The sequence below is a fragment of the Medicago sativa genome, chromosome 1 (assembly GCF_051527215.1).
Source record: "Medicago sativa cultivar Bolivia chromosome 1, Bolivia_mono, whole genome shotgun sequence".
Taxonomy (NCBI): Eukaryota; Viridiplantae; Streptophyta; class Magnoliopsida; order Fabales; family Fabaceae; genus Medicago; species Medicago sativa.
The window spans coordinates 81,796,799-81,822,263 of record NC_140749.1 but is presented as its reverse complement, the minus strand read 5'-3'; the positions used below and the strand labels follow the sequence as shown (position 1 = coordinate 81,822,263).

General features: G+C 31.7%; 3 protein-coding genes across 3 annotated transcripts; 1 reads left to right on the top strand and 2 right to left on the bottom strand.

Moving 5' to 3' along the window:
• Nucleotides 1-1,450: 1,450 nt before the first annotated feature.
• Nucleotides 1,451-3,899, top strand: STOP1 (C2H2 and C2HC zinc fingers superfamily protein). The gene is made up of 2 exons (XM_085741296.1): nt 1,451-1,556; nt 2,276-3,899. Exon 2 carries the CDS (start codon nt 2,322-2,324, stop codon nt 3,816-3,818), a length of 1,497 nt encoding a protein of 498 aa, XP_085597422.1. The 5' UTR covers nt 1,451-1,556; nt 2,276-2,321; the 3' UTR covers nt 3,819-3,899.
• Nucleotides 3,900-6,597: 2,698 nt separating this feature from the next.
• LOC146958109 (forkhead-associated (FHA) domain-containing protein) lies at nt 6,598-11,521 on the bottom strand. Its single transcript, XM_085741295.1, has 6 exons — nt 11,232-11,521; nt 10,969-11,114; nt 7,929-10,439; nt 7,695-7,827; nt 7,307-7,593; nt 6,598-7,091 (listed from the first exon to the last, which is right to left on the bottom strand). Exons 1-6 carry the CDS (start codon nt 11,494-11,496, stop codon nt 6,909-6,911), a joined length of 3,525 nt encoding a protein of 1,174 aa, XP_085597421.1. The 5' UTR covers nt 11,497-11,521; the 3' UTR covers nt 6,598-6,908.
• An 8,516-nt stretch (nt 11,522-20,037) lies between these two features.
• Nucleotides 20,038-21,836, bottom strand: LOC146958108 (GRAS family protein RAM1-like). Its single transcript, XM_085741294.1, has one exon. The coding sequence runs from the start codon at nt 21,701-21,703 to the stop codon at nt 20,318-20,320; it is 1,386 nt and encodes a 461-aa protein (XP_085597420.1). The 5' UTR covers nt 21,704-21,836; the 3' UTR covers nt 20,038-20,317.
• Between the last annotated feature and the right edge of the window lie 3,629 nt (nt 21,837-25,465).

Below are 25,465 nucleotides of genomic sequence, written 5' to 3'. Positions count from 1 at the left end.
TAAAAAACTATATATGATCATGAATATAGTCGTAACACCACCCAATTAAACACAAATGGTTGATGTGGAATGTCTATAAACATCGAAAACAGTCAAGTACCAAGTTTAACTCCTACTAATTTAAAAAAGGATGTAGGGATGACGCATCAAGGTATTTTTAAATGTTATTATTTTTTTCAATTTCAATTGCAACTGCATGAGTCACATTTTACCGATCAAAGCATCAACGTTCAATTGTAAAAAACAAAAAAAAATCAACGTTCAAAGCAACTATAATAATATAATAACTACATATGGTAGAACAAAAAAATTTGCTTAATTAAATATGATTAATCTTGTTAAAATCATTTTTTACTCCTACATATGAGCACGATTTATATATAATAACTCTGGTAGGACCCTTTGATAGCTTATCACTACAAATCACTAATGATAACGAGGGTCTTGCTAACCAGTGTTATCAAGACAATGGTTAAAGAATCTACAAATAGAAATCTTGTCTTGAGAATATAAGATGTTATTTTTGATCAAGTAATGATTACACAATTTTTTCATGAAAACTTACTTGTTTTACATGCTTAACCAATGCCCTTGGGGCACCGGTTAGCATTCTCTTAATAACAATAATAATCAAACCCCAACTAACCAAATGATTGAACTCAAATGTTTAATGAACTTTCACTAAGGCGATCTTTCGAAAAAATGAAAAATCAATATTTAAGGTGATATGTTAAATATAAGTACCAGACAAAACATCATAAGGCATAACAACACAATATAAGCAGCACATCACAAGATAAACTGTATGGTATTGAATAATTTTTGATCTTGTACAATTTTTTATGGACAAAAGGTTATTTTGCTATTTTAGACAACTTGTACGTGCAACAAAAAGTTGTGTTGTGGTTTAGAGAAGGACAAGAATTTCAGATTTTGTCATATAAACCCTCTCAAACCCACCCCTAAACCATCCTTCAATACAATTTTTTAGTTCCCACAAATGATGAGGGATTTTATATTTTGAAGAAAAATAAACCCCCCAAAGCCCCTCTTTCCAATGTCTTCTATTTCTTCCACTTACTCATCTCTTTTTTTCAATCCTTTATTTCCCTTCCCTTCAAAACTCGCAAACAAAGTCTTAACAAATAAAGGAAACCTCAACTCATTTGTCTTCTTCCCACTCAAGATCATCTTCCAATCACAACCCTAAAAACCAATCCAACGGCTAAGATCAATGGATAGAAAAACAAGATGATAAGAAACGTCCCCACCAAAGTGGACCCCAAAAACATTGACCCAACACATGGACGGTAGTTTAGTACATGGTTTGACCAACTATGGTTGTGTTATGTTCACCTCAACATTACATAACATGAGTTAAACTGTTCCTTCTACTTCACTTTCCATCCCTTATATAACCCTCCACTTCTCCTCCTATGTTTTCTTTCTCATCCCATAATTTTTTATTTTCATTTTTTTATTTTCCTTTCTTTTTCTCTTAGTATGATGGATTATTCAGATTGTTAGAGCTTCCTTTCAGCATTCAACTTGTCACAGTAAGTTCTTTCATTTTTTTTTTCTTCTTCTAGTTTTTACTTTGATTGATGGATCTTTTTTGCTACTTCATGTTCTAGGGTTTGTTCAAAATTGCATCTTTTACTTTTATTTTGAATTTTATTATTATTTTATACTGATACTTGAAATGATTTATTGAATCTTATAATGGGGATTTGTCAAAATTGATTTTTTTATTGGGTCAAAATCTGAATTGGTGTTTAGTTGCTGGCATGTTTGAATTTAGGGTTATTCATGCAACTATTTAGTTCTTACTTTAAGATATTGGATGATTTATTATCTGCAAATTAAGCAGTTCAATATGCAGCTTCATATAAAAATGAAGGATTAGAGGTTTTTTTTTTATGGTTTTTGGAAGACTTAAGTGTTTGTTGATGAATTTTGATCTGGAGATCCCTGAAGTGATGAATAGCTTGGCCTTAAGAGTAGCTTATACTGGCTAATTGGCCATGTAGCTATCAAAAGTTTATTGATTTGTTAGTGATTTTGATTTGCAGAATTTTATACCAATTATTAAACTGTATGTGATATTTGTATTCTCATCCAGATAAACACCTATGTTGAACTTGAATGATATATTTCTTCAATTTGGGGCCATATGTATATTTTCCTCTTCATTATATTGATTTGGGTTCTTTTAGTGGTTGTATGTAGTTGAATCTTTAAAATATTTGATGTATGTTGAATGTTCTTTATGCAGGTACCTTTGATTGATAGGATATTGATTCCTTGGATACAAGATTGAAATGAATCCAACTGGAAGCTTGTGTGCTAACAACTGGGCTAGGTCCTCTTCCTTGGCCCCCACTGGGAATGGGTTACAAACGAATTTGTCCTCGTGTCCTTCCCCTTTTTACAGGGTGGGAATTGAAACACCTTTCAAAGAAATCAACCAACCATCTCGAACTCAGTCTGTGATTCCGGATGATATTAAGATCACTGATCAGGAAACGAGTAAACTTCAAGACTGGGATTCCAGTGTTATGTTGAATAAGCTTTCATTTTTGGAAGAAAAGATTCATCAGCTCCGGGATCTTGTGCATTTGATTGATACTAAGAAGTGTCAACCTTTTGAACAACCGCGTGAACTTGTGACTCAAGAACAACAACTCATCACAGCTGATTTAACATCAATTATTGTTCAGTTGATCTCTACTGCAGGGAGTCTTCTCCCTTCTGTTAGGAACTCCGGTACAAACACAAGTCCGTTGCTTGGACAGCTTAGCCAACTTAACGGGATTAGCCTTCCTTTTGGAACAGGCACAAGTTGTGGTATTCAGCCACAAAATAACAGTGCAACTACATTTTTCGATCAGTCCATTCAGAAGGATGTACCTAATAATTGTGAAATGGTGCAAAACAATACTGTGGAAGAACATGAACATAAAGACGAAGAAGATATGGAAGAGGGTGAGAATCTTGCTCCTGGTTCATATGAGATTTTACAACTAGAAAAAGAAGAAATCCTTGCACCTCACACACATTTCTGTACAATCTGTGGCAAGGGTTTCAAGAGGGATGCAAATCTTCGAATGCACATGCGAGGCCATGGTGATGAGTACAAAACTCCAGCAGCCCTTGCAAAACCACACAAAGAAACTGGGTCCGAACCGAAGCTTATCAAGAGGTATTCGTGTCCCTATGGTGGCTGCAAGCGTAACAAGGATCACAAGAAATTTCAGCCTCTGAAGACTATTTTATGTGTCAAAAACCACTACAAAAGAACACACTGTGATAAGAGTTACACTTGCAGCAGATGCCACACGAAGAAGTTTTCAGTCATGGCAGATCTGAAAACTCATGAGAAACACTGTGGCAAGGATAAATGGCTTTGTTCATGTGGCACAACATTTTCAAGGAAAGACAAGCTTTTCGGACACATTGCTCTTTTCCAAGGCCATACACCGGCTATTCCTTCGGAAGACCACAAAGGATCTGCCGAGCCACCTGATCGATGTGACACCAGAGAAAACGGTGCTGTGGTAGGAAGCATGAACTTCTGTTTTGGATCAAATCCTTCAAGTGAAAATGGATCTGATAGCATTATGGATGTGAAAGGTAATATTGATGATCCTATCAATTATTTCTCACCTTTGAACTTTGAAGGCTGTAACTTTGGTGGGTTTAATGAATTCCCTCAACCTCCATTTGAAGATTCAGAAGGCTCTTTCTCTTTTCTCATGTCGGGTTCGTTTAATTATGCTCCTAAATCTGGTGGTGAATCATGTTCTGACAATCTGTAACAGTTTATGCTGGTGTTAATCTACAAACTATCTATGTTTTCTTTAGTACATTGTTAATGAATAAACCTTTTGTTTCTGTTAGTTTTGTAAAGCCAAACCAAGTATTTCGCATATTTGCCATTTCTTAACATGGAAAAATATTAATTCTCTATTGAAGCTTTCATTATTATTTATACAAACGATGGTTATGTGCAGCCACATACCATTGAATGCAGATTTGCAAAGGATCTTCAGTGTCAAAAACAAAGTGCTCGCCACACTTTTTCCTTGTCAATTCTAAATATTTCAATAGCACTGTCTTAGCTCAATCATTCAGGCTTGTTATTCATGTATGATATGATGAAGCCTTTTTTAAATGGCATGACCACTAACTCATAAAAAGGCTTTACAAAAGCAATCAAAATGGGATCATTTCTTTCCATCATGTCTCCATAAATAAATAAAAAAGTGAGAGGAAAAAGATGATTGAAGTTAAGAAATAATGAAAAGAGGGATTGTCATCCTCTATCTCATGCATTTTAAGCATGGGGGCAATGGACAAATTTTCCATCTTAGATCAATTTTGTTTTATATATTATTACATGTAGTGCCACTTTTGCTATATTTCAATTTATACCTTCATTAAAAACATAATTTGACCTATATTTTTTCCTTATTTATTTACGGGTGATTTTTTTTTACCCTCCCATGTTTTCCTTATTACCATTACAATAATTTTTTTATTCATTTTTGAAGGAATTACAATAAAATGTTTTATTTTTTTTTTTTACAGAAAATTACAATAGAATGTCAATGTCACTGATCAAAGCTGGAACTTTTATTTTTATCGTAAATGTATTTATTTTTTAATCGATAGACGAAATGACAATATTCATCGATACTACTAATAAACACAAGTGAAGGAGGATTCAAACTCAGTTATAGCGTTTGATTTAATAATTTCGGAATTCTTATCAACTGAGTTAGAACTTATGGACAACGTAAATAGATATTTACTATTTACGATTATTATAAAACATAAATTTAATTGGTATTTAATAGTGTAATAACTAATTGTATGATATATGATTGACCATATACAGATATTATTAGACAAAGTTAAGTTACTATCCTTTGTGTGGTTAAAAGTGGGTAACACTACGCTTGTTTTTAATTATCACAACTGGTGGCTTAATCATTTGTCATGTATAGGAGCGACTTTGTAGGTCTTTTCCGTTTCTTTCTTTTTGTTTACTTTGTTGGACCCGGTCTAACTTTGTGCCTTCTTTGACACTTCTTGTGCTATGTATGCATTTGTTTCAGTGTTAACATATTCATTTTAGTTTCTTTAAAAAAAATATATAGGGTTAAATATGTTTTTAGTCTCTATAAATATGTCAACTTTTTGTTTTAGTCCCTCTAAAAAATTCTTCAACTTTTAGTCCCAAAAGTTTTTCATCTTCACTTTTGGTCCATCTTTTAAAGTAAACTTATATGTAGAATTAATATTTTTGAATAAAATTTTGCATAAAAAATTTATAATATTATAAGAATCTCTCCCAAAAAATTAGATTTTTTTTTTTAACAAAACATGAATTAAATATAAATTTATATATTTTTTTCCCTTAAAAATTCATATTTAATTTATGTTTTGTTAAAAAATTCTAATTTTTTTGGGAGAGATTTTTACAATATTCTACACATTTCTGCACAATTTCATTAAAAAAAAAAATACAAAAATTGACTTAAATATAAGTACCAAAAGTAGTGATTGAAAATTTTATAAGGACTAAAAGGTGAAGGACAATTTTAGAGGGACTAAAACGAAAAGTTGGTATATTGATAAGGACCAAAAACATACTTAACCCAAACATATATGATAAAAAAGTCGAATTTTTTATGAAAGGAAAAAAATAAAATAACAGTTTTTTTTTTTGCTTTTTGAGTAATATAACAGTTTTCTATTTGTACCCTATAAATATATAAAAGTTTGGTGACTTGTACAATTTTAAGAAAAATTACATTAATATTTTAATATTAAAATTCATCCAAGTTTTAGGTAAATATTTTAGAACAATCCTATCCACATGTATTTGTCAATATTAAATCAATGGCTAATGTTAAATTGACCGAAGATGGGGAAAGATCACAATTTCCCCATGCTAAACGTGGTTTCTTAATATATCTCTTGATTTTTCTTTTGTTATAATAAGATTGGATACTCTGACTTGAATCCTCATCAACTGTTTTTTTATGCAACAAATGTAAGAATCGTTAGATTAGAGATACACAGTAATTGTTCCTAAATTTATCTGTTCTTATTATTGTTGCACCACAAAACAACTATAGGGATCCAAACACAAAAGGGATGAAGAGTGAGTAGGGAGGTGGAGGCATAGAGAATCCACGTACATACATGTGAAGTTATGTCACCTAATTGAACTCTTGAAAATACTGAAGTGTAATCGAACTCTTAAAAATACTGAAGTGTACAAAATTATAAATAGAAAATACTCTGACTATTCACTTGTTTCGAACTCTTGAAAATACTGAAGTGTACACAATTATCAAAAGAAAACATGTGACTATGAATTTTATGCTCATAATTATAGTTTTTGTATTTAGTTTAATATGTTTAAATCAATTAGCACACTTTCATTATTTTTTTTTTTTTTTTTTTCATTTAAGTGATTAATGAGCTCTACTTAAGGAAACGTTCAGAATAACACGAGCTTGAATTTTGGATGAAACAATTTTTAGTCCAATTTATTAGAGATTACTTTTCATAAGAACCAGAGAATTAAAGAAAGAAGAAAAAGCCAGACCGGCTCAACCAGATTAATCTTAACCAATATCTTAGTAATTGAGGATTTTTACAACTTAGCAATAACCATTTAAAGCATCATTTTCTAATACAAAAAGGCATCCACCATTCATGTTATTGAATGTGCTAATGTAAGGCATCATTTTCATTGAACATAAACTGAAAATAAAACATTGGATGCAGGGATGTTAAAACTTGAAAGGAGAAATGAAGTTTAAGAGTGACTCGTAAAAATGAAAACTAAGACTTATTGGTTTAAGAGATTAAACTTGCTAGTACAGAAACTTTTAAGTAGCAAGCAGCTTCAAACCCGCCTTGGATGGCAAACAGCAATATTTCTCCCTTAAAACCACATCATCTCGGCAAGACCAAGTCAGTCCTCGAGGAGAGCTGTTAGCCCACATAAACCTCTCAGAGAAAGGGTTCACTAAACTATGACGAAATTGCTGCACTGTCTCACATAGCAACCCCTGCAGCAGTTTTTAAAAAAAGAGTAAGAAAGCATTGTTATTAAAAGATGAAAAACCAACTTTGATTCTTTGCAACCCCTCCCAGCTTTGGCTGTTGGATTAATCTAGCGGCCGACTGCATTTAATTTTGACCGCTAGATTAATCCAAACGCCGAGGTTTGCTATGGATTGAGAGGTTGCAGATAATTATTTCCCATGAGAGGGTAATGAAATACCTTTGCCATGGATTTGATTTTCAAGTTGACATCATCACTAAGAAGGACAATTTGTCCAACATTATCTTTTCTTCTATATTGAAGAGCACAATCAAGGACATCTTCATTAAAATAAGTTGGAGGAGTTGGAGCAATGAGCCTGAATTCATCCTCCATTGAGCTTTGGATATGAATCCACCACTTTGTCTTCCCTATGCATTCTTCAATCCATTCCAAGGCCAAAGCAGCCTCTGAAATCCTTCTAAAAATTCCAATTTGTTGCTTCATGCTTCCCAATTCTCTTATGACTGACAAAACAAAGTGTCATTGAGAACCAATTTCAAAAGCATCAACATTTCAAACAAGTGAATGAATCAATGCATATGAATATGATACTCATTATTAGTACCTGATTGTGGAATGATTAAACGAGTCCTCTTGAGACCTTGTAGAAGCTGCAAAGCCTTTCTTGACTCCTTATTCAGAAGAGAAGAAGTGTCTACAACCAAGTCCCAGCTCCTCTTTCGTTCTGCACTAATACGCTGCAAACAAAACTGAATGTAAGCAATAAGCATATATAAAAAAGGACTAGAAGAAATATGTGATATCTTATATCAGAATGATATTATTTGTGATATCTTACAGATGGCTGGGCATGCTTGTCTGAAATATGTCCACAATTGCTGGATCTGACAGTGACACCAAGAATGGATTTTGCAGCTGAAAAAGGACTAGAAGAAAAAGGACTAGAATTTGAATTATGATTGCCTCCAGAACTGATTAGTGATTGTAAGGGCATCTGTTCCACTCTCTTCTTTCTTAATTCCATAGTATTGCGACACTCAAGAGGCTTTCTACCTGACATCCATTCTAGTGCTTCTTTTGGAGTCAGGTTCTCTTTGTTTGAAATTGCACTTGCACTTCTTTCAGCTGAATAGATGATGGGACTAAAACTAGCCCTCAAATTATGTGATCTTTGTGACTTCCATTCATGTGCTTCTCTTGGAGTCAGGTTCTCTTTGTTTGAAATTGCACTTGTACTTCTTTCAGCTGAATAGATGATGGGACTAAAACTAGCCTTCAAATTATGTGCCCTTTGTGACTTCGGAGTCTGGTTCTCTTTGTTTGAAATTGCACTTGTACTTCTTTCAGCTGAATAGATGATGGGACTAAAACTAGCCTTCAAATTATGTGCCCTTTGTGACTTGGAACTTTTACTTTCTTCTAGCACACCTTTCTTTCTCATAAACTGCGAGTGAAAGGTGTTTGTGGGGCTTGAGTTTTCCTTATTTGGAGTGAACATTTCTTCTTCATCCAAGTCAGAGAAAATATTCTTTGGCATTGGTTTATTTATGATATTGATATCCTTCAAATTACTCATTACAAATTTAGTGTCAACATCAGGTGTGTTCAATAATCTGCTCTTCCAAGTTCGATCCTGAGGTGCACTCGCAGCCTTATCTCTTCTTGACAAAATATCACTACCAAGGGTTAAGCTTCCCTCTACTGATTCTTCTACACAGCTTTCATGGAATTTCACATCAAAGCATCCAGCCACAGCAACAAGAGATTGCAGGGTTTGATTCTCTTTCTTCTCTGTAATCTCCATATCAGTTTCCTGAGTCACTGAAGGATTAAGTGACTCTGTCTGAAAGGATTTCACAGTTTCTTCAACTGTTTCATTTAGTGAGTTACCTTCTTCATCACAAGGTTTGACATAGAGGTATGCCTTGAACTCCTCATCACATTCATTTTCCTTTTCTTCATTTGATAACGAATCGACAGTAGCAACTTCTTCAACAATATTGATTAGTTGAAAATTGGTTACAGGAATCGCTTCTTCAACTAGTGAAGATGTGTTTCCGGATGAAGGATTAAGTGACTCTGTCTGAAAGGATTTCACAGTTTCTTCAACTGTTTCATCCAGTGAGCTGCCTTCTTCATCACAAGGTTTGACATAGAGGTATGCCTTGAACTCCTCATCACATTCATTTTCCTTTTCTTCATCCGATAACGAATCAACAGTAGCAACTTCATCAACAATATTGATTAGTTGAAAATTGGTTACAGGAATTGCATCTTCAACTAGTGAATATGTGTTTTCGGATACAGGATTAAGTGACTTTGTCTGAAAGGATTTCACAGTTTCTTCAACTGTTTCAACCAGTGAGTTACCTTCTTCATCACAAGGTTTGATATTGAGGTATGCCTTGAACTCCACGTCACATTTATTTTCCTTTTCTTCATCCGATAACGAATCAGCAGCAGCAACTTCTTCAACAGTATTGATTTGTTGAAAATTGGTTACATGATGAATTGTTTCTTCAACTAGTGAAGATGTGTTTTCAGAATTGAAAAATCTTGCCACACTAGTTAAAATATCGTCAATCCTATCATTTTCTTCAGAGAATGATTCTAATTTGTGTTCTTTCGGTGTTACACTTAATGCAGCTACACCATTTTCTTCAGAAGATGCAGGACCCATATTTTCAATGCATTGCTTTCCAATATCTTCAACTATTTCATCCAGTGAATACTGTTGCTTGTGATAAGATTTAGCATTCAGATTCTGCAACTCTGACTCATACTCTTCACCGCAACTACCTTCTTTTTCTCCATCAGATAGTGAATCCACAGAAACTTCCTCGTCAGTATTGGTTTGATGAGATTCAGAATAAGGCACGTCCTCAGAATTAAAGACTCTTGCTCCAGTAGTTACAATATATTCTAATGTGCCTTCAAATTCAGATTCTTTAGGCACCTCATCCACAGCACCGTCGCCTTTTTCCCCGAAGGATGATTCAGGATCAATCAACTGCTTTTCCGCAGAAGATTGTTGGTGCAATTTGGAGCCTTGGACTGCTTCCGCAACTGGAATACATATGTTTTGTTGAAAACATTCCCTCAATGTGCAAAACAAATTAGTCTCTCCCGGCATCTCCACTTCGGGACAAGCTTCACCCATCTGCATGTTATCAGCTTCATCAACTGATTGCGTGTAAGGTGGTGATAGCAAACAGAAGTGACATCCACAGAGTTTATTTTCACCATTACAACATGATGTCTCAGTTCCAAAAGAATCATTTTCATCTTCAAATGTTTCATCATTAGACTGGTCCTTCCTTTCATCATCACAACCTAAAGAACCAATGTTCTGTAGGCCAAAGCCAAAAGATAAAGAGAAAAACAAAAACCAAAGATTGGTCAAAAAAAAAAACCAAAGATAACATCAAACATTGTTTATGAAACAAACACAATCACTGAATAAATAACCAAACCACTTTCCTCCTCAAACTTGTAAACAACAATACCTTAAAAACTAAACTATTTATAATTCTGAAAATTTCATCATCCTATGTAACTCACAAAATTCTAATTAAACCCAGAATTGAATAAAAATGGACAATTATAAGAAACACTAATAAAAAAATTATCACCCTAACTATCACAATTCACACAATTCCAATTAAACCCAGAATTGAAAAAAGAGTAAAATTGAGCAATTAAAAGAAACACAGATGAAAATAATCATATCACCCTAAGCAACTAACAAAATTCCAATTGAACACAACTGAACAAGAGAGTAAATATGAACAATAAAAAAACAAATGAAATGATGAAATTAAAAGCAAGAACAATGTAAAATGAGACAAAACAATATAAAATTGAAATAAAAATGGTACCTTTAATGCATCCACATCATCGAATTGAGATACAAATTGAAGAAAATAAACCCTACTTGAACTCCCAAGCTGAAAGCTATCACCTTCCTTCAAATCAACGCTCACACCATGCTCAAGCTTTCTACCACACACCCATGTTCCATGCACTGTACCACACACAATAAAAACCCATCAAGATTCCAAAAAAGAATAACAAATGAAAAGGAAAGAATATTCAAAAAAGAAAGGAAAAAAAAAGATAAAAAGGGGTTTTTTAGAAATACCAGAAGATAAATCGAGAAGAGAAACAGAGCAAGAAGAAGGATTGATTCGAATTTGAAGATGGAAACGGCTGATGCTAGGGTGAAAGAGGACGATATTGCAATTTGGGTGTCGACCAACGAGGAGGATTTGATCATCGTTGTTGTTGTTGTTGTTGAGGATGATGATGTTCTTGAGGATTGAATTGTTCTTGAAAACAGTTAATACTGGGATTAGGGATTGTTGTTGTTGATTAGGGTTATCGTCTGAAACGACAATTGAAGCCATTGGAAGAAGAAGCTGAAGAAAGAGTGAGATAGTGAAAGAGAGAAATTTGTATTTTCTAATGTGTGGAAAAATGCAACGTTGAGTAACGGCTATTTCTTTAATAAGCGTTTTTTAATTTATGTATTCGCTATTAATTTTTAATTATATCTTCATGAAAGACTTTTTTTTGGTTAAAATTTCACTAGACAATCTCACAAAATCCACCAAAATCTAATTTATTAAACAATCCTTTGAAATTTGAATGATTTTGAATACCATGAGACTTTTTTTAAGTGATGAAAAGTCTTGATTGAATACCTCAAGAATTTTTTAAAATGACAAAGAATCTTGACTGAATACCACAAGACTTTTTTTAAATTGCAAAGAGTCTTGATTGAATACCACAAGACTTTTTCATAATTAAAAAGTCTTTTAAAATCTCTTAGAATCATAATCCAATACATCCCCCTTAGTTTTATTGGTAAGTTTTTGAATTTTATTTAAGATAGGAAATATGATTTTTGTTTTTAATCTAAAATAAAATAGTGATATTATTCCCTTAAAGAAATCTAACTCCATAAAAATCAAGGACCTCGACGATCCAAGAAAAGGGTTCGAGAAGAACCACTTGTAAACAAACAAGGTCCGATTTATCTCGAAAGAATCCACCTCTACGAAGTCACTATGATATTATCAACTACTCCATCCGTTCCTTTTTAAGTGTCGTTTAAGGGTGAATTTTTTGTTCCTATTTAACTGTCGTTTTGATATTTTAAGGGTATGATTTGTCAATTATACCCTTTGTCAATTACTCGTATCTTTTTCTTTGTTTGGTTACTCTTATCTTTTTCAATAACACTAATTAATGCTATATATTTGAAAAACTAAAGTTTGTTTGTTTTTTTTTTTAAAAAAAAAATTGTTTCTTGGTATCTTCAGATTTAAACAAAATTTTGTTACCTATAATAATGATTTTATGAAGAGTTAAAATTCTATAAATAAGATGAATAAATCATAAAAATTTCAAGTGCAAAGTAAAAGAACATATTTGAGATAAAAACAAATAAAAACTCCATGAATGCTCAAAAAGAATTTGTTGGAGAGAGAGAGTGTGTACAAAAAAAAAATTGTTGGAGAAAAAGATAGTAACTAACAAATGTTTGTTACAAGAGAAATATAACAAATTACATTTATTGGAAAGATAAAGTGTGTGTCAAAAAATAGGAATATATTGGTGGATTAAATTGAGGGTATATTAGGAAGAAAATGTACAAAAATACACTTTGCTATTTTCGTGTTAATTTTCTAAAATGACACTTAAAAAGGAACGGAGGGAGTAAATTCTCTACCCGAAACTCCTTAAATTAAAGGATAAGATAATCTTATTTCTTGCTTCCCAAATCTTTCAAATGGTTGTATGTTAAATGAACGTTAAATCTTTTTGATGTTTGTTGAACTAAGATGATGATAAAAATCAAGAAGATAAATTATATTTTTGAGCAAAATTGCCCGTATCCCCAACCACTTGAAAATAGCAAACCAAATGGATGAAGTAAAATCACACCTACTAGATATATGGTCCTCCGCTTCTGTCACATATGGACACCACACACAATCGGCTGCATCTCTTCAACTAATAAGTCCTCGAATTCTTCTCTTTACCCAACAGAAATTACTCGCTCTCAATTGAAATGACTATAATACCCCACTAGTGTGAGTTAACTCACGCTACGTGAGTTAACTCACGTTAGTTTTAAACATTCCAAAAGCTATGAAATTGTTTTGCATGCCAGCTTAATCTTACTGTTATAACTGATAATGTTCCATGTGCACATGGAATGTCACAAACGACATAATAACAATTAATAATGACCTCTTTCACCCTTGGTGGATCCCACCGCCTCAAATTTCAATTCATTTCATGTTCAAACATGGGGTATTTAAAGTGGAAATGAAATGTGTAAGTGGCATCATTGGTGAGTTAACACCTGTGCTACTGCTACTTACGACTCTGCTTTGTCTTCTTCTTTCGGATTTGCAAAACAATTTCATAGCTTTTGAAATGTTTAAAACCAGTGTGAGTTAACTCACGCGGGGTATAACACCTGCGTGCGTTAACTTACGCAGGGATATTTTAATCTTTTCAATTGGAAGTGAGCAAAAACGTGTTGGGTAAAGAGCAGAATTCTAAGTCCTCTTCTCACAAGATAACCTCGATATGGAAGGCTGTATTGCAAGAGTGGCGTATACTCCCCCAATTTTCTTTCAACCCCCCTTCATATAGTCGCATTCAAAGAGACTCTTGGCAATAGTTTAGTGCAGAGAGCCATGTAGAGAAACTTCACATAAAATAGTATTATCAAATCATAATTTATTGCAATGTCCCTTTATTATATATTTTCTCAAATATCTCAACAAATTATAATTATAATAACTACATGTACTACTCAAAAAAAAAAAAACTACATGTCAAAATTTAACTGGAGAATTGTGTAAAGTAATTTACATTTTTATATATACACTGTAGTTGTTTTTTGGTAATATACACTGTAATACTATTTTATGGTCATCTTAGAATGTCTTTACCTAAAAAAAAAAAAGAGCAAATTGCACTCACCTCCCTTGAGGTTTTATTAAAAGACATTCACACCCCCTTTAGTTTAGAAAAAACATTAACGTCCCTTAGATTAACACTGTTAACTAACATTTCCTACATCCAGTACTTAGCTCTAACATATACCCTAATTTGCTTTTTCTCCCAAAAAAACTATGAATATGAAAGGTTGTCACCGACCTTTCATCAGTTTTCCACCAAAACACAACTAGCCTCACACCATTACATGTCTCTTACACCTTGCTTAATCTCATACAAACAATTAACGTTTAATCCCTTGTACTTAACCATTCCGTTCTCGTTTTTAATGGTTACTTTTGACAGGAAGGTAATTATTCCGAAAGCGTGATGTTGATTTTTAATGGTCTCCACTACAATGCTTTAGCTGTATGTAATTTCATATACCAAAAATTACTAATCATCTACTCCATCCGTCCCATATTACTTGACCTAGTTGACTCTGTCACGTATGCCAATGCACAATTTTAAACTTAAATTTTTTTAATAATCTAGTAGAAAAAATTACGAAAATTTGATATTTTGAAAATAGGGTTAATTATGTTTCTAGTCCCTATAAAATAGCGACCTTGTAAGTTTAGTCCTTACTTAATTTTAATAGCATTTTTAGTCCCTAATTTTATTTTTTTGCCCTGAGTATTAGTCCCTACTCAATTCAAATTTGTTTAATTTATGCTTAAACTCTTAAATTTTTGAACAATTTTTTGCAGACATGTTTAGAACATTACTAAAAGTTCCTCCGCAAAAAATTATCGCAAAATTTGATTTCTACATCCAGATTTTATTACTTTTTATCTTTAACTTTTGTCGTTTTAAAAAATTCATATTTAATTCATTTCATGTTTGAAAATTCTAAATTTTAGTAAACGAACCTTTCATAGTGTTCTAATCTTGTTTCAAAAAAATCGTTCAAAAATTTAAGAGTTTAAGGATAATTAATCAAACTTTGTTTTAGCAGGGACTAAAATTATAAGTAAATTTTTTTTTATAGGGACTAAAAATGCTATTTAAATTAAGTAAGGACTAAACTTACAAGGTCGCTATTTTATAGGGACTAGAAACATAATTAACCCTTGAAAATATTAATCGAGACGAATCTAACAACATCTTATATGCTATATTTTGTTTTTATATATTAGTAGAAAAATAGAGTCAAAGCATGTTACACGAATAGTGTAAATATTCTAAATAGGTCAAGTAATATGGGACGGAGGGAGTATTGATTTTCTCTCACACTTCTGCCATTTTTTCGTGCCTTGAGAAGTGAAATACTTTTCCGCTTGACATGTACAAAATTAAGGTTCATATGTATTTTCCATTTTTATGTTGCCTAATGATTACTTCATATGTATGGGTCAGATGTCTCCCGTTGAAGGAGCTCCCGAGGATTTTGACCAGACCATATTTTCCATACAAAAAAAACAGAAGCATTGGAGAAGATTAAAACGATGAAGAGAGTTTTTTTTTTTTTGGAGAGAAAACGATGAAGAGAGTTGAAGAGACGAACATTGGAAAAAATTAAAACGACTTTTGGTGTGCACTGTTAAAAGTAACAGCTGTTAGTGTCTATGGGGGAAAATGCATCAATCATGAAATAATTAAGGGAGGTTAATGTTTTTTCCAAACTAGAGGGGGTGTGAGTGTCTTTTAATAAAACTTTAAGGGAGGTGAGTGCAATTTGCTAAAAAAAAATACTATTTTTATACTGTTAGAATGTAGGCAATATACTACCCAAGAATGTAGCCAGTAAATTCAAATACACGAGCCCCCCACACATATAAATCCAAATGTCTTGAAAATTAATATGTTTAATGTGCTAAGGTTCCATTTTTACATTTTTAAAACAAATAATTTTGTAATACGATTTTGTTAAAAGTTGATAATATAGTTTTTGTTTTCAACAAGTTCCTTCGTGAGAAAATATATTCCTCCCTTGTCACTATCAACCACAAAATGTTAAATGTGAAAGACAAATTTATTCCACTAGTATCAATCTCTATTGTTTGTTTTAGAGGAATGAATCAATCTCTATTGTTGACAAACAATTATTTTCATCCTAACTAACTTCCACAATTAAATCATTCAGATGATTTGTTTGTTTTATTCAATTTAGTGTGTGTGTCTATATATATATATATATATTCCATTTTTTTTTTTGAAAGAATATATATATTCCATTTTAACTCTTTAAAAAAAATGTTAGAATAAATGTATGAGAATATACTTTGTACATGTATCATTGGTCTAATTATATACGGTGTCCTTGATGAAGGGCGACCTTGGCGATACCCTTAGCCCCATATCCTATACATACATTAACATAGACGACCCTTGATATATGTATGAATGATTCGTATATAACTAAAGTGGTAGTAATGACAAAAGAGTGGAGGATGATTCGGTAGTTGACATGTCACAGTTATTATGACACAAATTTCCAATCCCCTGAACTGGAAATGTATTTCACAAGTTAAATATATATATGCGTGTTGCAGCAGATATATCATACATATACAGACAATTACTCTTTTGACGATTCGACGAGGCCATCACTCATCATTCAACTTTGTCCTTCCTTCATCTAATCTTAATTCTCTTCATCACATGAATGAAAAGAAAATCTATCTACCAATATTCTTCTTATGTTGTGTTGTGTTATGCCCCTATATATATATCATTACTACATTTATTTTTATTTTTTTAACAAAGAAGAGTATAGTCCATTAAATTATTAAGATCAAAACTGCAAGAGTGAATACATGGAAATTAATTTTAACGCAAAGTTTTTTTTTGAATAATACTGCATTAGGCATTAGATATTTATTTTCCTCAAATGGCTAAAATCTTGTTTTTTTCTTTTTCCCTTGTACAAAGAGATACCCCTGCAATATTAACATAGAGAAGCTAGATAGATGATACCAGTTACTCATCAGGATCACAATCCCCCAAAGAGATAGCAAATTGTGTTCTACAAGGCTATATTAAATGCAACTTTCTGGGAGTTATTGATAGTGTGTAGCTAGCTACTACATTTGTACTCCTACCACAAGAAATTGAAATTTAATAGCCGGCTACAGGTACATACTTATAGCTCAAATTTCAATAACATAAAATGAACTGAAATGCATGGAATTACTAATTAAAATGAAGTCTTGACAACATTGTCTTTGCTGCTAAAACATCCCTACCTATGACAGATTCTGAGTATTCTAATTCTCTTTTGCACCAATTAACACTAGACAATTACCAATTATGTCTTACAAGTTATAACAACCATGATAACATTCAGAATATAGTATAGATATATATTGTGGTAAATAAATTATATTAATTACAAGGTACGGGCTACATATATATACATGGATAAGAGAGAATCATAGCTAGGCATAGGAACTTCCTGAAGGCATTTCGTGTCCCTATGGTGTGTTTGGGTGGTAAAACAATTTTATATGTACCCTTCAAAAAAAAGTATTTTATATGTAGAAAATATATGAAACTATATCAAAACTATGCGAGTATGATCTAAAAATTATAAAATCTGATCCATTAATTAATTTCCTTCCTAAACTTGAGCAAACCAAGTTGGCTACAATTTCACTAGTGATAATCATCTTACCTGGATGGAAATTCTAGAGTTAATGGGTTAGTTTCAAACTATTTTGCCTCAAGCATAAGGAATGACTCTTATCAAGACAAAAACAAAAAAAATCTTGATAAATGAGAACTCTTGCAAAGCCTTTTATTTCTGAGTGAATGATAATTGGTTATCTTCCTCTATAAGAAAAATATTAGGCAATGAGTTGGGCTCAAGAGCTCATTAGAGTACGGGAGACTCAAATTTAAAAGCGCTGACAAATGTACTTGCATATTATCCATTAATCTTACATTAATAATGTAGAATTCAAACTCAAATCTCAATGAAATCCAAGATAAATCTTCGTCAACTGAGGACCAACTTAGTTGGTCATTCCTCTTATTGCTATTCTTCATACATGGTTGTAATTTGTATTCATTTTGGTTCTACAATGATAAATACATTTAAAAATATATTTTTGATGGAGCAGTTTAGGACGAGTGGATGACTACTTTTAAAATATTATGAAATAGTTTTTTTTTTTTTGTTAACTCTTTGATTTCCAGAAGAAAAAAAACCATAGTAATGAAAAAGTCAATACCTTTATATTTACTATACTACATTAAAAATATGAGTTACCAACGTGGTGATGAGAGAATTGGCATCATAACTTCCCCCCAATAAACAAATTCGACATCGATTCCTAGAGTCCATTCATTTCGAAGGTAGCCCAACCCAAGTAAAAAAACACATGACCATGTCCCATGTCCCATTGTCGACTCAAGTATTAATCAGTCTCATAATGGATTCAAAAAGACTAAGCCATAAGGATACTCTGAAACTCCTATTAAGAAGTAAAGATCCTAATTACAATTGATTATCAAAAACAGTAAAATATCAACAAAAAAGGCAAAAACATTAAAATATGAGTTTGATTTAGTTTATTTTTATGAAAAAAGAAATATGAGTTTGAATGGAAATTCAGTTAGTGTAAAATAAATTTACATTGATTATTTGATTAGGGTAATATATTTTTATTAGTAAAAATACAGTTTTTTTTGTTAAGGAAGACAGTTAACAACATAGAAAAATATATTGTATCTTTATTAGGTGTCGATATACAGCAACAATGTATAACTTTAAATCCTTAGAATACTTTTTTTGGTTACATAAATCCTTAGAATATACTCTATACATTGCCAGTGATTTTATCTTCTATTCCACCATCCTCTAACATATAGGCAACGCTTAATTTTTTAAATTTTTTATAATTGTATGCATCTAGTAATTTAAACTTTACCTCTTTTAAATTTAATTACAATGTATTGATGAAATTACTTTTCATAACTAGACAATACTCCATTTGATCATAACTCAACATATAAATATTGGTGCATATGTATCAGCATAAAACAACTAATAATAATAACATTAAGAATGTGTAAAAATCCTTTTATATTTAAAACTAAATTTAAAAAAAATTACTATTTTTTTAAAATAATCGCACCAGTGTACATGTAATTACTAGTTATCATTATTTCAAAATTTATTCCTTCAAAAAAAAAAATTATTTCAAAATTTCTTATATTTTAAGAGTAGTTTGATGAACATTGATATGCAAATGTCGAAATTCTAGCCTCAAATTTTCAATTTCTTAACAATTAGGGTGTGCGAGTCTAGCGATTAGATTATTTGATCAATTTTTTTAAAATATATCGTTAATATAAAAATTTCATTTTTGTCAATTAATCATAAATTGTCACATCATTATTTATTATGTTCTAAAAAAAAGTGAATTACTCGAATCTTCAGTGTTAGATTATTTTATTTTAGACGGGAATCTTCATAGCTATAAGTATTCTCATTTTGCCTCAAAAAGAGAAAGTATTCTTCTTTTTTTTTTTTTACAAAGAAAGTATTCTTCTTTTGTTTAATGATAAAAAAAAAATCATTTCTCTTATTCATAAATCTTTGTTTTGACCTACTTATCACAGTAACATTTTTTGCTATAACATTCTTCGTAAGCGATAAAAACAGTTCTAGTAGGAAAGATAATTTTTTATGTATTAAAAAGAGAAATATTTTATCTATATTGATAGATTATAAGATGATTCATGAAGTCATCGGTATCTTTAAAAAAAATTATTTGTTGAAAGGGACTTCTTAAAATAACTTTATCTTTCTTTCAAAAAAAAGAAAATAACTTTATCTAATGACATTTTAGGATAACAAGAAACCGCATCTTACTCAATTATACCTGGGTTTCATAAAAGATATGTTCATCACTTCAACTAGGGTTTTTCCACTTGCACCCAAAAAAGAAAAAGGGATATTAGGGTTCATCATGCTAATACAATGAAAAAGAAGTAGAAAAAGGACATTTAATTCCTTAAGAAAGATACATACATATATGCTTCATATATTTACTTGAACAACCTACAAACTACTGAAAATTAAACTCTTAATAATTCAAGACATAATATGTCATATATAAAAAAGATCATAGCTAGAGAAAGAAAATAAAGAACAAAAATATTAGCTAGGTAAAGTAATCAATCATCATTTTGAGTGTAGATTATTACCAAAATGATGAAAAGAGTTAGGAGACATAAGATTATTAAAGATCTATCAAATCATCAAAGTGATTGCCATGCTGACACAGTAAGCAAAAACCTATTTTGCCATCCCAAAGAGATAGCCCTTCCATCATCTCTTTCTGAAACCCTGAAACCACCACCACCTTCTTCCTCAAATTGAAGTGGACAATAATGTGTTCTCATCTTAAGCAACAATTTTGCTTGTATTAAACATTTTGAACTCATTTTCATACCAACAAATCCATGATTCTCCATTCTACTTTTCCATGTTTCCATTTTTTCATATTTTGCACAATCAACACCACCATCCACATCATCATAGTTATTAAGCATGCTTTTAATCTCTTTACCAAAAACCTTCTTCTCAATTCTTAACCTTTCAATACTCTCAAGTGGTAAACAATCATCAAGTGAATCAAACATAGCTGCAAAATAATGCAATGTGTCTGTGAATCTTGATAAGAAGGTTCTACTAGGATTTTTACTACCTTCTTGTTCAACAACAACAACAATGGAAGGGTTAAGAGAATGAACAAATCCCAATGTGTCAGTTATTTTCAATAAACAACTCATTTTGTTTAAATAGGAAACTAAATTAACCGCCACAGTTTCATTTTTCTTCTTCCTCAAATTAATTACTCTTGATCCTCTTAACAAACCTTGAAACTCAAAAACAATGTTACCAAAACCTTTTGAGAAACTAACTAACCTAGATTCAGTTTCTTGAAGCTCTTTTAAATTCTTACCGAAACCAGTTAACCTGAAAGAGATTCTGTTTCCACTTGTTGCTTTTTCTGAAAGTGATTGAATCAGTGAAGGCCATTGAAAACCATATGAAACATCAAAATCAATAACATGAATAGAACGGTTATTTTTCTCTTCTTCTTTTTCAAAGGCTTCCAAGATAGCTTGATTTGCAGTGAAATGAGCAAATTGGAAATACGGTGAAACTCTGTAGAGATCTGTGAATGCGAGAAACTCTTCGTCGATTGTTGGTTCTTCCATCAACATTTCATAGAATGGTGATTTTTTTGTGAGGAGTTTTGCAGTTAAACCATCGGTGAAATATGCGACGACACGTTGAACCGAATCACCGGTGAGTGAAACTGTTTGGTAAAGATCTGTTAGGTTTTCAAGAGATGAATCCAAGTTGTTTTCATCTACAGAAGTTGCTGTTGTGAGAAGTAAGTGAATTAATGGAAGACCATTTGAATCTTCAATGTTGAGAGTGCTTTTTCTTAGCATTTGTTCTCTCATTTGAAGAAGATGAAAGATTTTTCCTTCATAGCCTTCATAGGAGTTTCTATTAGTACTCATCATGTTGTTATTTTCTCTACTTACGATGATTTTTCCCTTCTTTTTTCTTTCTCTATTAACTGAAAGGCTAAGATTCAGAAGCTCATCTTCTTCTGAATCAGCTTCCATATCTGAAAAAAGGGGAGAAATATAATATAATCTTTTGTTTGTGTGTGTGTGTGTGTGTGTGAAATAGAGAAAGAGATAGACAAAATCTATGACGAAAAAAGGTGATATGGTTGTGGACTTTTATGAGGGAGAAGTTCACAAAAATTCCCTTATGTCATAACATGGCTATATATAGGAGGAAGAGACCAAAGAAAGAAGGATCAATTTTTTTTTAGTTTTTTCTATTATATTTATTTATACATCTCATAATAATAGTCTTATTTGAAACACATTAAGAAAAAATGATAAATAAAATAATGAGATTAATTAAGATTCATTTAAATTATCTTTATTAACCGGTGATTTTTTATTAATATAATTGTAAAGTGAAAAAATAATATATATTATGTGAATAATACACATTATTAATTGTACGGTATAATTGGAGAAAAATCAATTAAAACTACATTGATTTTCTTACAAATATGGCAATTATTATGGAACACATATAGTAATATGTACATGCTATTTATTTTATTTTTTTACAAAATGTACATACTATTATACTTTGCAATAAGACGGAGGGATTAAGAAAGAAGGGCATCTTTATATTCTTTATTACAATCAGTGTCTTGAGTGAGGAAAACACATAGATCTTTTCATTATTATTATATGTGTTGGAATTAGAATGCTTTTTGAAATGGAAAATGTTTATTAAAGAGGTTTTTACTCCTTTGGTAGTTGAGATGGCTTGGAAGATGCCATATGAATTGGACAAGAGACAGCGGTGTCATTAGGGAATCAAACGTACCGTCCTTCAACAATTCTCTTTATATACACTTTTTTCATTGCCCTTTTAATTAATAATAACAAGTTAGTATATATCTTCATCAATATATACTATTCCTTTTCTTCACTATACACATTCCTTGTCTTTGATCATTTGGCTATATCTATTCTATACCTAGATTTCCATGTGTGACCAATATATTATATACTTAAGAGAAGAAATAATCTCTATGTGTATGCTGCTAGCTATATATGCTATGGCTATATACCTTCATGTTGTCAATACATTTTGCATATGTGGATCATATTTTTGAAAGAAAACACACTAGTCAACGACATATGCATTTAAAGTATACTTGTTAGGTTTTAATATTTGCTTATATTGCCTTTGATGGAAACAACAAAGAAATTCGGATCTTTTATTCTTGTCAACATGGTTCTAATTGGCACAAGTTAGAGAGATTTACCAGGATTTTGGCTTTCTTATCATATATTCCTTAAGTACATAGGGATCCTCTGCAAAGGAAACTTTTTGACACTTTCTCGTCATATAATATACCAAGACAAATGGAAGCTAACAAAAAGCCACCCAACTTTACCCGTATATATATGTGATATACTCTTTTTCTTTAATTTTATTAATTAATGTGCTGCATCACTAATCAATAAGTGATTCTTGAACTTGATTCTTCTCATTTTGGTAGTAAAAACATGAACCATGACTGAATGAAAGAAACGGGTTTACTTCAATTAATAAATTTACAAGCATATGCCATTGTGAAGGAAAGGAATTTCTATCAAAGTAGGAAATATATATTTCCACTTTCTTTGGCTATCCCTATATTTTGCACCATACAGTGAATCCATTGACAACACTAGGATGTCTCATGTTCATCATTAATACGCACAGTACTTCATCCATCGAATCTCAAGTATCACACATAACTATATAGAGAGACACACACGCACACATTTAACATTTCTCCTTAGTTGATAAGTGCATCTAATATAGACCTCTGAAAAATAGTTTAAGGGTGTGCTCATATTATTTTTAATAAAAAAAATGAATTCTATTATGATAAAAAGGTTGTCTAATACGGATCCGGTCTAACGGTGGACCATTCTATTTCTAATAAATCTAAGGCTTAATTAATGCTTTGGTCCCTTAACTTATTTTTGGATTTCAATTTGGTCCCCTAACTTTAAACTGTCTCAAATTGGTACCTTAAATGTTACACCGTTTACTATTATGGTCCTCTCCGTTAGTTTTTTTGTAAAAACCGTTAACATTTGCCACGTGTCAGTTTTGATTGGTGATCAAAGGTTGGATTTGAAAAGCACACACTAGTATACAATACACTTGCAACATATGATAAATTGAACAACCTCTTCTTCACCAGCGACCCTCCCTTCCAGATTTCTACTTCTTCTCCCTCACCTTCTTCTTCTTCTTTACATCAAACCAATCCACAAATCTCAAAATCATCAACACAACAATATCAAATAACAATAATTATAAGTCATCCCTTCCACAGAAAATTTCAGAAATGATGGCTTCCCAATTTCAATTCACTAGAAATGAAGCCAAAAACCAAATTCATAACAACTACAATCATCAACAACAACAATCAATAACAAAATCATCATCAACAACTACACCTTCAATTCTTTAAATCCATAAATTCATCAACAAAAAACAACTATCAACACATGAACAAACAAATCTAAACCTTCCATTCTGAAGCAATGAAATCGTTAAAGAAGAAAGAAAGAATGAAATCGTCACTTTCGAAAGGAAAACGCGATTCTGGAAAATAAGGGAACTAGTATTTGAAAAGGGTGAAGGTGACTGTTGATGATATTCAGGGTTAAGGATTTGAAAAACTAACAGTGTTATTTTCACCCAATAGAGGGGTTAGGGAATGAATCAGTGTGTTACTTTCACCAAAATTGTTTTTCGAAAATGATAAGATAAATTTGGGAATCGATGAATCAAAGAGGGGTTAGGGATTTGTGTTGAAGTGAATAAATTGAAAAGAGATGAATAAAACAAAGGGGGAAGGAGGGAACAGAAGAGAGAAGAGTGATTGAGAGGAGGTTGGAGGAAGAGAAGGGGAAACAAATCCAATTGAAAAAAGGAGGAAGGAGGAACATGAGAGAAATCCATTTTTTTTTATGATGTTGTTGCTGTTTTTAGATTTTTCTGGAAAAATGATGAAGATGATGATGATGGTGTTGATGAATGTTGGTGGTGGCTGGAAGTAGGTGGTGGTCGTGAGAGAGAAGAAGAAAAGAGGAAATAATTGTTTTTTCTTTTAATGAAATAATAATAATAAGAATGATCATATGATGTGAGTCCACCGTATGCTATGTGTGCTTTTCAAATCCAACCTTTGATCACCAATCAAAACTGACACGTGGCAAATGTTAACAGTTTTTACAAAAAAACTAACGGAGAGGACCGTAATAGTAAACGGTGTAACATTTAAGGTACCAATTTGAGACAGTTTAAAGTTAGGGGACCAAATTGAAATCCAAAAATAAGTTAAGGGACCAAAGCATTAATTAAGTCTAAATCTAATAAAATATTTATTTTTGTTTTCACTTTTTTATTAATATTATTATAAAATTCATTTTTTTATTGTCTTGTAAATACATCTTAGTTGGCTATCCTTATATAATAGTGTGGTGTCACATCAATTAATAAGGATTAAGAACAAGTCATGCATGCTCTTTTTACTCATTAAATTGGATAAATGGTGTATGTAATATCCCGCCTGTCAGCATCGGTATATTACCAGTTGATCGTGTCAGAGGAATTAAATTTATGGAAAAGTAAGTTAATGGAAAATATTTTATGAGATGTCAGCTTTTTACGGGAAAAGTATCAGAGTTGTTTTAAACACGTTCAAGGCAAGGGTAAAATGGTAAATTCACATGGGAAGGGTATTTATTTGGAATTACCCCAAAATATCTCACTTTCTTCTTTCCTTT